General features: G+C 48.7%; 1 protein-coding gene across 1 annotated transcript; it reads left to right on the forward strand.

Annotated features, from left to right (window-relative positions):
* The first annotated feature begins 7,142 nt into the window (after positions 1-7,142).
* LOC137222198 (cytochrome P450 4F3-like) lies at positions 7,143-10,648 on the forward strand. Its single transcript, XM_067733063.1, has 4 exons — positions 7,143-7,453; positions 8,240-8,510; positions 9,655-10,033; positions 10,379-10,648. The coding sequence occupies exons 1-3, from the start codon at positions 7,377-7,379 to the stop codon at positions 9,862-9,864; spliced, it is 558 nt and encodes a 185-aa protein (XP_067589164.1). The 5' UTR covers positions 7,143-7,376; the 3' UTR covers positions 9,865-10,033; positions 10,379-10,648.
* Positions 10,649-11,633: the final 985 nt, after the last annotated feature.

An 11,633-nucleotide genomic window follows, 5' to 3' on the forward strand; every position in this document is an offset into this window, starting at 1 on the left:
CCCCCTGGGGCCTAGCATCAGCTGAGAGCTGACACCACCCCCAGGCCAGGTAGTAGCTGTTCCTGGAACCCAGAGGGATTAGCTGAAGCTGAAAGCAGCAGTGGCCTTTGGCAGAGGATGGATGTCTGTCCTCTAATCCCCTCCGACTGCCTGCAGGTGCCTTCCATTGACCAAACATCATCTCCTTATCTGACTCGGGCTGCAGGTAGGTGGCCAGACTCCTATTAAAACTGGGAAGAACAAACCTGACTCCACATTGGATCTAGTCCTTTGTCTCTAACCTTTGTACTCTGTTGCCTGTGCTTAGTCGGTGCTGGCTCTGCACCTTTGTAAAAGAATGTTGCCTATAGCCTGAAATGTACATGCTAGCCATTCTCAATGCTGTGCCTCCCAGGCTTGACTTTTAAAGGTATAAAACTTTTTATTCATATAGAGATAAAAAGTTGTGGCACAAAGAATAACATTTGTTTTATTAGAGGTTTACAGGAACATTGTGACTGGACCTCTGTAGACAGCTGCAAGAGCAAAGGATTCCGGCATCAAGAAGCCTGCAACAACCTGTCACACCCCCAACCCCCCTTTTAATATGAAAGAAGCCTGAATTCTATCTTGGTTAGAATGGTTCTTTGGGACACTAGTCCACCAATTCCTTGGTCTTCTGGCTTTCGGAATAAGGTTACCGTTCCTTGCCCCCAAACTCCTCTTGATGCCTGTCATGCATCAAGCAGTATGAGCTTGGACTCGGTAGTAAGGCCACCTCCTCAGGGAGGCCCTCCCTGATTGCCCTGTCCAGAACAGCCCCCTTGGTCACTTTCTAGCATGTCTCATGCTGTTCATTTCCTTCATTTCTGCCACCACCTGACGTGCTTATTTCCAATTGGCTTCTCCCATGAGACATGAGCACATAATCCAGAGACCTTGTCTGTCTTGTTCATCTCGTGTTTTGGGCCCCAGCAGTGTGCCTGGTACAGATTGGGTGGTCAAGCACAGTTTGCTGTTGAGTAATGAACTACCTGGGAGGTATAAATCCACCTCTCCATTTACAGAGGGGGACATGAGGCTTAGAGAGGGCAATTGACTTGCCCAAGGTGACACAGCCAGGAAATGGAAGAGTTGGGATTTGAACTTAGTTCTGCTGAATCCAGAACTTGTTCCTTTCCTTCCTAACAGCTGAGGAAAGGAAAGGTAAAACTCCAGCCAGCAGGCAGCCTGCATGCTTGTTCTAGAGACCCCACGTGGATTCCTGGGAGGCGTGTCTTTATGATGACACAAAATAACTGCTCATCTGTTTTGTGTGCCAGTTATGTGTTCCTCACTGTGCCAAATCCTTATTTCTTAAATTGTGTTTTAGTTATAGAGACTCCGATTCTACTTCCTCCAATTCCACCATGACATGTGGATTCTTCTGGATTTTTTTTCAATGCATATACACACATGTGCACACAAACATTTGTAAGTTTTGTTTATAAATGCAAACTTTATGCACATACTATTTTGAAACATACTTTTCCCTACTCTCTCTGCCTGTGTCTAATAGGACGCTTGCAACTCTCTGTGAGGTTTTATCAGGCCCATTTGACAGACATGAAGAGTGAGGTTTAAAGGGTTGATGGGCTGTGCCCAAGCTAGTGACTCACAGTGACCACCGTCGCTGGTCTGGCACAGGCTTGCCCACTGCCTGACTCTGGGTTTGGGTGGAAGGACCACTGGAGAAGGGGCAGGGGGTGAGTGGCTCCCCTCCTTCCAGCACTGGCTGGGGGACATTCCATAAGGCAGGCTTGTGTGATTCGGCATCTGGGATATTACTTGTTTGATGATGCTCTAGAACATCCCCAATGATGAACAGAAGGTCCCCACCTATGGTTTCCTGCTCCAGTGCTGGTTCCCTTTCCCCTTCTACTGAAACCACACACCTTGTGTCAGGACTTACTGAAACATAGGTTCTTTTGTCTCAGTGCAGAAAGAATTCAGTGAGAGGTAACTGTCCCGACAACTAAGTAGTTTTTATAAATGAAAGAAAAGTGGGGATGGGGAGAAGACCACCTTCTTCCTCATTTTTTGAGTAGACATCAAGCTTTCATCATTAACTCCTCCTACATATCGGGTGGGGGAGTTTTTGACCCTATATGGCCCAACTGGGACTGTCATAGAGCTATGTAAATGAGCAGAAGGGTGGCAACATATACAAATTTATGGTGAGTCATCTCAGGTTTCAGTATAATGTCACCTTTCCCCTAGTTTCTTTCACCTTTCCCCCATATTCCTATGTAAGCTACCTGCAAGAAAGCAGTTTTTCAGGGTCCATTGTCTTGCAGACCTCACAAGGCCAATGCAGTCTTGTTACCATTGTTCTGTGGTACACCTCGTTCCTAATCATATAGATTAGTGACCTAAGTAAGTCTGTTTCGTTTTAAAGTGTTACGCTTGTTGTTTAGCTACCAGATGTTCTGGGCATTTCCTGGTTGATGTCTAACTTACGGTGATCTCCCAAAGTCCTTCTCTATCTATCTTCCCCTAGTAGGATTTCTGAACTAGCTGTGCAACTAACCTACTCTGTCCTTATCACTACCACCTGATCTAGGAACCAGAGGTAGACCCTGCCCTAGTAATGGCTGCAGAGACCTGCTAGGGTTTGAGTATCTGGTCACAGTTAGCGAAAGCTCCAAACCCGCTTATAGCTTCCATATGGGGCCAGAATTTGCTGGCCACTTTGGCCTCCCCAAGGAGCAATTGCATGATCTCGCATGTTAGCTCCAGGGTCAAAAACCGCTCGTCTTTCTGTGTAGCCTGGGTGTTCCACCCAGTGTCTGTTCTTGGAGTCTCTCCCTCCTCATTCAGGTCTCTGCCCACCCCGACCCCTGGACTAAGGTAGGATGTTCTCCAGGCACATAACTCACCACTGTCTGACAAGTCATTGATTATTTATCGCTCATCACCCATCTCCTCACAAGATGTAAGCCCCTTGACAGCAGGAAGAGGTCTGCAGGGCTCACTACTGCATTCCTCGTGCCTAAAATAGTGTCCAGTACATAATAAATGATCAGTAATCATGGTTGTATGTATGAACAGCTCTGGAAGGTATAGATTTTTCTCTTTATTTTATCACCGAAAAAGCCCTCTGAGAATTAGAGGGGTGAAGGCATTGTGCTCCCTGCCTCCTTTGCAGAATCCAGACTCAGGAGTCTTAAAGCAACACTTCCTAAAACTTGAAGAAGTGCACACAGTTCCCCTGCAGACCTGTTTAGATGCAATTCTTAGTCAGTATTTTGGGTGGGGATGTGAGATTCTGCATTTACTGCCAACTGTCAGGTGATGCAGATGGTGGGATGGTGGAGGTTTGAGGAACACAATTTTAGCACCAGAACCTTAAAACCCCCTGCTGCAAACCTTTCTCTCTTCCCCAGATATTTAATGAGCACGTACTATGTGCCAGGCTTTGCTGTCACTTGTACTGTCATATTTACCTAATTTGTTGGGAGGCTGGAGCAAGTTGCTTCACCTCTCTGAATCTCCGGCTCTTCTTCTGTAAAAATGGGCTCATGAAATTGATCTTGCAGGGCTGTTGGATGATTACATCAACAACGACAACAACAGCAACAATAACAATGACTTGCATTTATTGAGCTCTTCCTCTGTCTTATGTGTTTTCCATGCATTGTCTCTTTTAATGATTCCCACCATCTTGGGAGGTGGTGCTCATGAAATGCCCATTTACAGATATGAAGGGAGAGCTTCATGGTTCAGGGTACGCAGTGTGAAGTCTGGGGCACAGCCCGTTTCCATCACCTGTGTGACTTTGGGTGATTCACTCGTGTAGTTTTCAGTCTCAGTTTCTCATCTGTAAAATGAAAAAAAAAATGTTCATATACTTTAAAGACTTAAAACAGCTTAGTGACTTATGTTGGCAAATGCGGGTGTGGTGGTTGCGGTTCCTGCTCTAGGCTGCCTGCCTGCCTATTCCCGGCACACAGTAGGTCTGAAGTGAGCTGAACCTCTCTGGGCACTGGGGCTCTTTCTCCTCTGTGTCCCAGGACTCTGCCTGATTTATTATATTATGGCCTTGTCTGCCTGACCCTGATGTGAAATGGACCTGCCAGGAGGCAAAGTCTACCCCTGCGAAGGGGGACGAGATTCTAGGGGGAGGGTGCACCCCACCACACTGAGGGCTTTAGGATCCTCCACCTGAATCCCCCAGCCAGTGTCGAGGTGGAAGGAGTTTCGGGGTCTCCCCAGCATCCTACCAGTGTCAGGAGGACTGTCCTTCCCCCACTCTCCTGCTCAGTAGCTCTGCCAGGAGCCCCACCCTTCAAGTTCTCTGTCACCGGAGACCACCCCACAGGGCAGTTCTGGACAGGATCCAGAGGGGGCCAGGAGGGGAGCTCTAGATCCATTGGGTGGTGCATCCTGGATGTGGGAAGATGATCCAACTGATGACACAAGGACCTCAAGGCATCTCCCCACTGGGGTCACCGTATGGCCTGAGATTCCACCATTATAAATGTCCCTGGATTAATAGGGCATTGTCCCTTATGGTTGGGAGGGGAGCAGCTTGGCAGAGGGAAGAGGCTTAGGCTTGGTGATATGACAGACCTGGGTACCTTCCAGCTCTGCAACTTAGGTTAGAGGCTTGTTCTCTTTGAGCCTCAGTTTGCTCTTCTGTTAAATAGGTATCTTTCCTCTTGCTATCACTTGCGTCTCTCTGCCTGATCCCAGGGTTCTGGCCCAGAGCACTGAGGGGAGGGTGATATATTATCTTGCTGGCAGAACATCTGTGGATTACTTTATGTAGAGCACCCGGCACACAGAGTATTCTATGTACGATATCTGGCACGCAGTAGGAATGCTTCATGTAGCACCCAGATCATAGTAGATGCTCTTTGCATAGTACGTTGGGCACTCAGTAGGCATGCTTTATGTTGAACACCTGGGATACAGGAGACAGGATTTGTGTATAGTACCCAATGTAGAGTGGTTACACTTTATGTAGAGGACCTGGCATATAGTAGGCATGCTTTATGTAAAGTTACTTCTCACAGAGTAGGATTACTTTATGTAGAGTACCTGACACACAGTAGGTGTGCTTTATGTAGGGCACCTGGCACAGAGTAAGCATACTTTACATAGAGAGTCCAGCACACAGTAGGTGCATTTTACAGAGTACCCAGCACATAGTAGGTACGCTTTACATAGGGTTCCTGGCACATAGTAGGTGTGCTTTATGTAGAACATCTGGCATAAAGTAGACAAGATTTATGCAGAGTACTTGGCACACAGTAGATGCACTTTCTGTAGCATACCTGGAACCTAGTAGGCACAATTTATGTAGAGTTTCTGACACACCGGGGGCATGTTTTTCTGAGGTACCCAGCACACAGTAGGCCCTCTTGACATACAGTTGTCTGCACAGACTAGGTTTACTTTATGTGGAGTACTGGCATACAATAGCAAGAATACTAACTGCCAGCCCTTTTCCTTCACTCCATCTTTTTTGGGGCTCCTGATTCTTCCCATCTTTCCATGCAATCCTCCGCTGTCCACCTCTCAGGATTTCATCTGAGGTCCCATTTCCCAGATAGGAAGACTGAGCCCAGAGAGGGTCGGGACAGCCCACAGTCACAGTGAGGTTGCCCACTCAGTGTCTCCCAGCTCTGCTCTTCCCTGTGTGGACCCTGTTCTCTCAGCCCCTCACAGCCTTACCCCTCCTGTCTCCAGGTGCCCTCTTCCGATTGGGGCCTTTATCCCCTGAAGCTGATGCAGGTAACCCCCAGCCAGGCTGGAGTCTCTGTTTCTGCTCCCAGCAGTCATGTCTCAATCCAGGCTTTCGGTTGCTTGGAGGCAGGGCTCGAACTCCTGCCAGGCTGTGTGCCCCAGAGGCCAGAGGCTTCGTGGTTCTGAGCTTTCTTTGATTCTATGCCAAGAAATGGTGTATGACGTCCTCCTGGCCCACATGTGGAAATGAGCCCCGGAGATGTTTGCCCTGCTCACCTGGCACCTGAATGTTCATGCTTTTACCTGCTGTACCCTGGCCTTGGAAGGGCAGGGCTGGCTGTGAACTTGGCATCCAGAGTCACCTTTGCCCACCCCCTAACTTGTTAACATGGGAGGTGCCGAGCCCTGAGGATCTAATTTTCACACTGTGACCCTGAGCTGGTTTACAGTCCTCTCTCAATAACGGTCTAGCTCCCTTCTTCTCAGCATCTATTTGGACAGCTGCCAGGTGGGGAGGAGGTAAAGAGACTGTGGGAGTTGGCTGACTCAGCTAAGCCCAGCCTCCCCTCGTTCAGAGGTCGAGCCAGGGAAAAAGGCCTCCCAGGAGGAGGGCAGAGGAAGTTGTATGGGATAAGAGGCTCTTGACAGAAGGTGCCAAGCTGGGGGTCAAGGGGCTGGGGGTCATAGCCTCGGGTGGGGAAGACCACTGCCCAAGACAGTGGTTCCAGGAAATGAACTGGCCTGGGAAATGAATGGATACCAGTGGTAAGTAAACACACACACACACACACACGCACACGCACACGCACACACACACACACAGTGAAGGTTGGGATTTTTTTCATACTTGGGAGCTGCAAGTGAGCTTGTTACTGTTTCGTCGATTTGGCCAGAAGACATGAGACTCCTGGGTCAGAAACCAAGGACAGTTTATTACCCTCAGCGCAACAAAGAGCACGTGCTTCTCGTTGGTTTGCGTTCTTCCTCCAAGTCACCAAATCCCATGCGGATGACACAGGTGGGCTTCTATAGATGCCAGTCATGTAGCATGTTGTGTTATAGCAGGGAGGCGTATAGGTTTAGGGACTCTGTGACTTTTATAGTTATTAGAAGCGAGCTTGATATTTGTCCAAGGGGAGACATAACCTCACTCCTCGAGGCTGTTTTCTACAAATACAACTCTGAGAAATGGCCCAGGTAAAGAATATAGGAGTCTTGCAATTTTTTTTGGCATACCCAGCATTAAAGGGCAGGGGTGCTCGGGGCGCATGGAAGACAACCTCTCTCCATATAGGGGATATTTTCCTAATTAATTTATAAAAATGATGATGATGAAAGCTAACATTTGTTGTGCACTTACTTTATTCATTAACTTTACCAAGGATACACAGAGTGTAGAAGGAAGAGCCAAGATCAAAAACCCACATCTCCTAACTCCGAGCCATGGGGACTTCATGTCCTAACAGTAACAACTTTTACTCCTACCCAAGCCTGGTCTTCCCTGGGGATGGCTGCCTGGGGCCAAGACGCAGGGTCTGGGGGAGACCATCAGGTGGTTGGGATTGGGTAGGGGCTCAGAGGAGGCAATTCCCAGTCCTAACCCTGTCCCCTTCTCTGTCCAGGCCAAGTGGCAGCGCTTAGTCACGGAGGGCCACACCCATCTGGACATGTTTGAACACATCAGCCTCATGACCCTGGACAGTCTGCAGAAATGCGTCTTCAGTTTCGACAGCAATTGCCAGGAGTGAGCCTTGGCCCAGGGCCTGGGTACATGAGCCATAGATCCAAGGGAGTAGATGGGGGAGGGAGGACTGACCAGGGAAATCAGGAGGGCCTTCCTGGAGGAGGTGGGTCAAAGCTCGATATTGAAAGACAGGGAAAGGGAAAGAGGAGTGATCATTTCAGGTAGGTAGAACTGTTTGATAAAGCCCAGGAGCCTAGAACGATCAAAGTGTGTGCAACCGTGAGGAGACACCATGGAAATAAGTTTGGAGGAGTGGGCGGGGTTATATCTTAAGGACATTCTGAAGCCAGACAAAGAAGATATGAACTTTATTCCGAGGTTTCCAGGGAGCCATGGAAGGTGTTTGATCAAATGAGGGTTGTGGTCAAAGCTAAGCTTGGACATCTGACTCAAGAGAAAAATGACCATAATGTAGACAGTGGACGGTGTTGACATTGGATGTAAGGAGAATAGAGAAGGGACTGGGCCATTGACCAGCTAGCAGAGGATAAGTTCTGAGCCGTGTGGACAGTTTGGGGAAGGAGAAGGGGCAGGTACTGGCTGAGAGACAGAGGGGAGAAGCATGATATCTAAGCTGTGCTCTGGGTGCCTGGGGCATGGAGGCAGCTCACAGAGATGGGATGTAGAAGAGAAGAGTCTGGGGAGTCTCATGTCCTGGCTCCACCCCACACTGTGTCTGTGGGCCATCTGTTCTTGGAGACTCAGTTTCCTGAAGGGAGGTAGCTCTCGGCTTCTGGGTTTCAGGTGTTTTATGTTGTTGGCTTCCTTCATGCTCTCATCCTGCAGGAAGCCCAGTGAATATATCGCTGCCATCTTGGAGCTCAGTGCCCTAGTGGCAAAGCGGCACCAGCAGATCTTCCTGAACGTAGACCTCCTGTACTACCTCACCCCCGACGGGCGGTGCTTCCGCAGGGCCTGCCGCCTGGTTCACGACTTCACAGATGCTGTTATCCGCGAGTGGCAGCATACCCTCCCCAGTCAAGGCATTGATGACTTCCTCAAGGCCAAGGCTAAGGCCAAGACCTTAGACTTCATTGATGTGCTCCTGCTGACCAAGGTAGGCTCCTCTGGTATCTGAGCAGAAGTATGAGAATGGACCTCGATTTGATCAAAGAGCTTGGACGGGAGGCAGAGGGTACTGGGGAGCCATGTGAGGTGCTTGAGGGAGGGATGGGTCAGGGATAAGTTTTAGAGGTGAGTGTGTGGAATCCCCCTGCAGGGGATGGCTGAGTCTGAAACTGTGAAGGCCTGAGATTTTACTCTACTTACAAGATAATAAGTTAGTCTACGTGTGTGTGTGTGTGTGTGTGTGTGTGTGTGTGTGTGTTGTTGTTGTTGTTGTAGTATACATACAGAACCCCGGATCAGAGCAGAGCATTTATTTCTCCCAGCAGTAACAGTAGCCAGAGTGGAATTTAGCTCTTTTTCCCCATCCCCAAATTCTCTTGAGGGCTCCATGCTGCTTCTACCTGTCCATGCAGCCATGGTTGCATCACAGGAGAATTACCTCCAGATATTGAACTTTGGAACTTATACAGGACAGCTGATATATCTGCCCATTCTTCTGTATGGAGAATAGGGATAGGGATAGGGATAGGGATAGAGATATGGAGAGAGTAGAGAAGAGAAGAGAAGAGAAGAGGAGAGTAGAGGAGAGGGAGGAGAGGAGAGGAGAGGAGAGGAGAAAAGAAAGAGAAGAGAAGAGAAGAGAAGAGAAGAGGAGAGGGAGATTGTTCTGGAGCTTAAACAAATCCTCTTTGGTGAGAAGGCAAAGTCTATAGGTTCTATAGGTTTATAACCCATTCCTTATCTCCAGGAGACATAAAGAATCTCTGTATTTACTATCTTAGCATGTGAGCAAATGGCTTTGGGGCAATGCTCAATCTCTAGCTTCCAAGGCAAGTTGCCATTCAATCATCCTGTAACCCAGGTTACCAGCAACTTTTTTCTCAGAAATTCCTCATCATGAAGAAACATGAAAATATTTATGAATCATTGATTCCTTTCACCAGGGAAAACACAGGAGACGAGGAGATCAAGGAGGAGACCTACGGGGTGGGGCCTCTGGTGACAGAGGGAAGTCTAGGATTTCAGGGTGGGCTTGGGGTTCTGGGTGGATGATGGAGGTTCAGAGATTTTCCCAGTTTAGGCTCAGAGACCTCAGTGCTAGTGTGATTCTGCGGATCTTGCTTTCTTTCCAGGATGAAGATGGGAAGGGATTGTCAGACGAAGATACCCGAGCTGAAGCTGACACCTTCATGTTTGAGGGTGAGGGTCCCAGTGTGGGACTACAGAGGAGACATGTGTCTCTCCATCCCAGGGACTTGGTGTGTGGACCCTGGACCACGCCATCCCTCCCTATCCTCCCCATGGGCCTTACTGTGAAGGTGCTGTCCACCCTCTGGTGCTGAAGTAGCCCAGATATCCAAGCCTTTCTGGATGCTCTTCAGGCCATGACACCACAGCCAGCGGCCTCTCCTGGATCCTGTGCAACCTTGTAAAGCACCAAGAATACCAGGAACGCTGCCAGCAGGAGGTGGGAGAGCTCCTCAGGAACCGTGAGCCTAAGGAGATTGAATGGTGAGTGCAAGTCCTCCTGGTGTTTTTATGAGCCCCTCTCATTGACCTTGCTCCCTGGCTGGGGAAGAGAGAAAATATTTTTGTGGATTCTGTCATTACTGCTTAGTGGGAATAGGAGCAGAGCTCTGAGGCAGGATCTAGTACTCAGCATGTGTAGCAGGACACAGTTGCAGGCTTTTGGGACAGAAACCTGGATTTCTGAGATAATTAGCAACAATGTGTGAGCGCAGATATTGCCAGTTAGCACATATTCAGTAAGTGAACTTCCCCTCCACTCTCTGACTTTTCTCTCTGAAATCACATGTTTTCAAACATCTTCATTCCCGGGCTTCCCTGGTGGCGCAGTGGTTGAGAATCTACCTGCCAATACAGGGGACACGGGTTCGAGCCCTGCTCTGGGAAGATCCCACATGCCGCGGAGCAACTAGGTCCGTGAGCCACGATTACTGAGCCTGCGCGTCTGGAGCCTGTGCTCTGCAACAAGAGAGGCCGCGATAGTCAGAGGCCCGCGCACCGCGATGAAGAGTGGCCCCCACTTGCCGCAACTAGAGAAAGCCCTCGCACAGAAACGAAGACCCAACACAGCCATAAATAAATAAATAAATAAAATTAAAAAAAAAAAAAAAAAAGAATGATCCATGCTTTAAAAAAAAAACAAAAACTTCATTCCCTGGGTGAACATTTCTTCCTCCACATTTTCCCTTAGTGACCAGTAGATGTCTCCATCACAGCCTTTCACATCGTGCTTTGGCTGCTGGACTATGCATGTGGGACTGGGCGTGATTCACCTCTGTGTCCCCAGGGCCTAATAACAGTGCTGGACACACAGTAGTGACTCAGTATATGTCTCTTGTCTTACAAGAGTTCCATGGCAAGAATTCTCCTATTGTCCAGAGTCCAGACTCTCAAGCCTGAGGTTGAATGTCCTATAATAACACACAGAGTTTCTGGTGGCATAGTAAGTGGCATATATTGTGTTCATATGAACACAATTAATCACCAGAACCACCCTGGCAGCTAAAGTCTGTTATTACACCCAGCTTGTAGATGAAGAAATGGAAGTTTAGAAGTTTGAGTAACTTTTCTCTGAGGTGAATGGCATGTTGGTGATGGAGCAGGCACAGTGGGTGGCAGGCTTCACAAGACCTCACACCAGTGGGGGAGAATCTCTGCCCATGCCCAGGTAATCAGGTGAGTCAAGAATCTCAGGGTAAAGTATCTTTATCCACTCTCATGTGCTGGGTACTAGGTACACTTGAGTAGTTTGACCGATAGTGCGTAGAGGAAGCTTAGGGTCCTCATAACCCTTGGGACCCCTCCTGGACTCTCATGGTCATTCGTCATCTCACCCCTAAAGTGATGAGTGATTCAACCTCCTCACTCCCCAGTCCTAGAAGCTTTGACTATCATAGCACCCTTGTGAGTCTGTGTATATCGGTCCTAGACCCATCGCCCACTGCTCAGCATAATGAAAAGCTGCCCCGGGATGAGCTCTGGAAGTCTTGTTGCCTGGCAACGACCTTGATGCTGCTTCTGTGGTTCATTATCCTTGGTTTGGTCCTTGCCAAGGGTGAGGTGACCAGACCATTGGGATCAGAAG

Source organism: Pseudorca crassidens, chromosome 3 (genome assembly GCF_039906515.1).
Source record: "Pseudorca crassidens isolate mPseCra1 chromosome 3, mPseCra1.hap1, whole genome shotgun sequence".
NCBI classification, from domain to species: Eukaryota; Metazoa; Chordata; class Mammalia; order Artiodactyla; family Delphinidae; genus Pseudorca; species Pseudorca crassidens.

Bases quoted from the DNA above. Each gene is read 5' to 3' on its own strand.
- LOC137222198 (XM_067733063.1), top strand. From the start codon at position 7,377: ATGTTTGAACACATCAGCCTCATGACCCTGGACAGTCTGCAGAAATGC. The intron at 7,454-8,239 runs GTGAGCCTTGGC...CTCATCCTGCAG, and splicing joins TTCGACAGCAATTGCCAGGA to GAAGCCCAGTGAATATATCG. The intron at 8,511-9,654 runs GTAGGCTCCTCT...CTTTCTTTCCAG, and splicing joins ATGTGCTCCTGCTGACCAAG to GATGAAGATGGGAAGGGATT.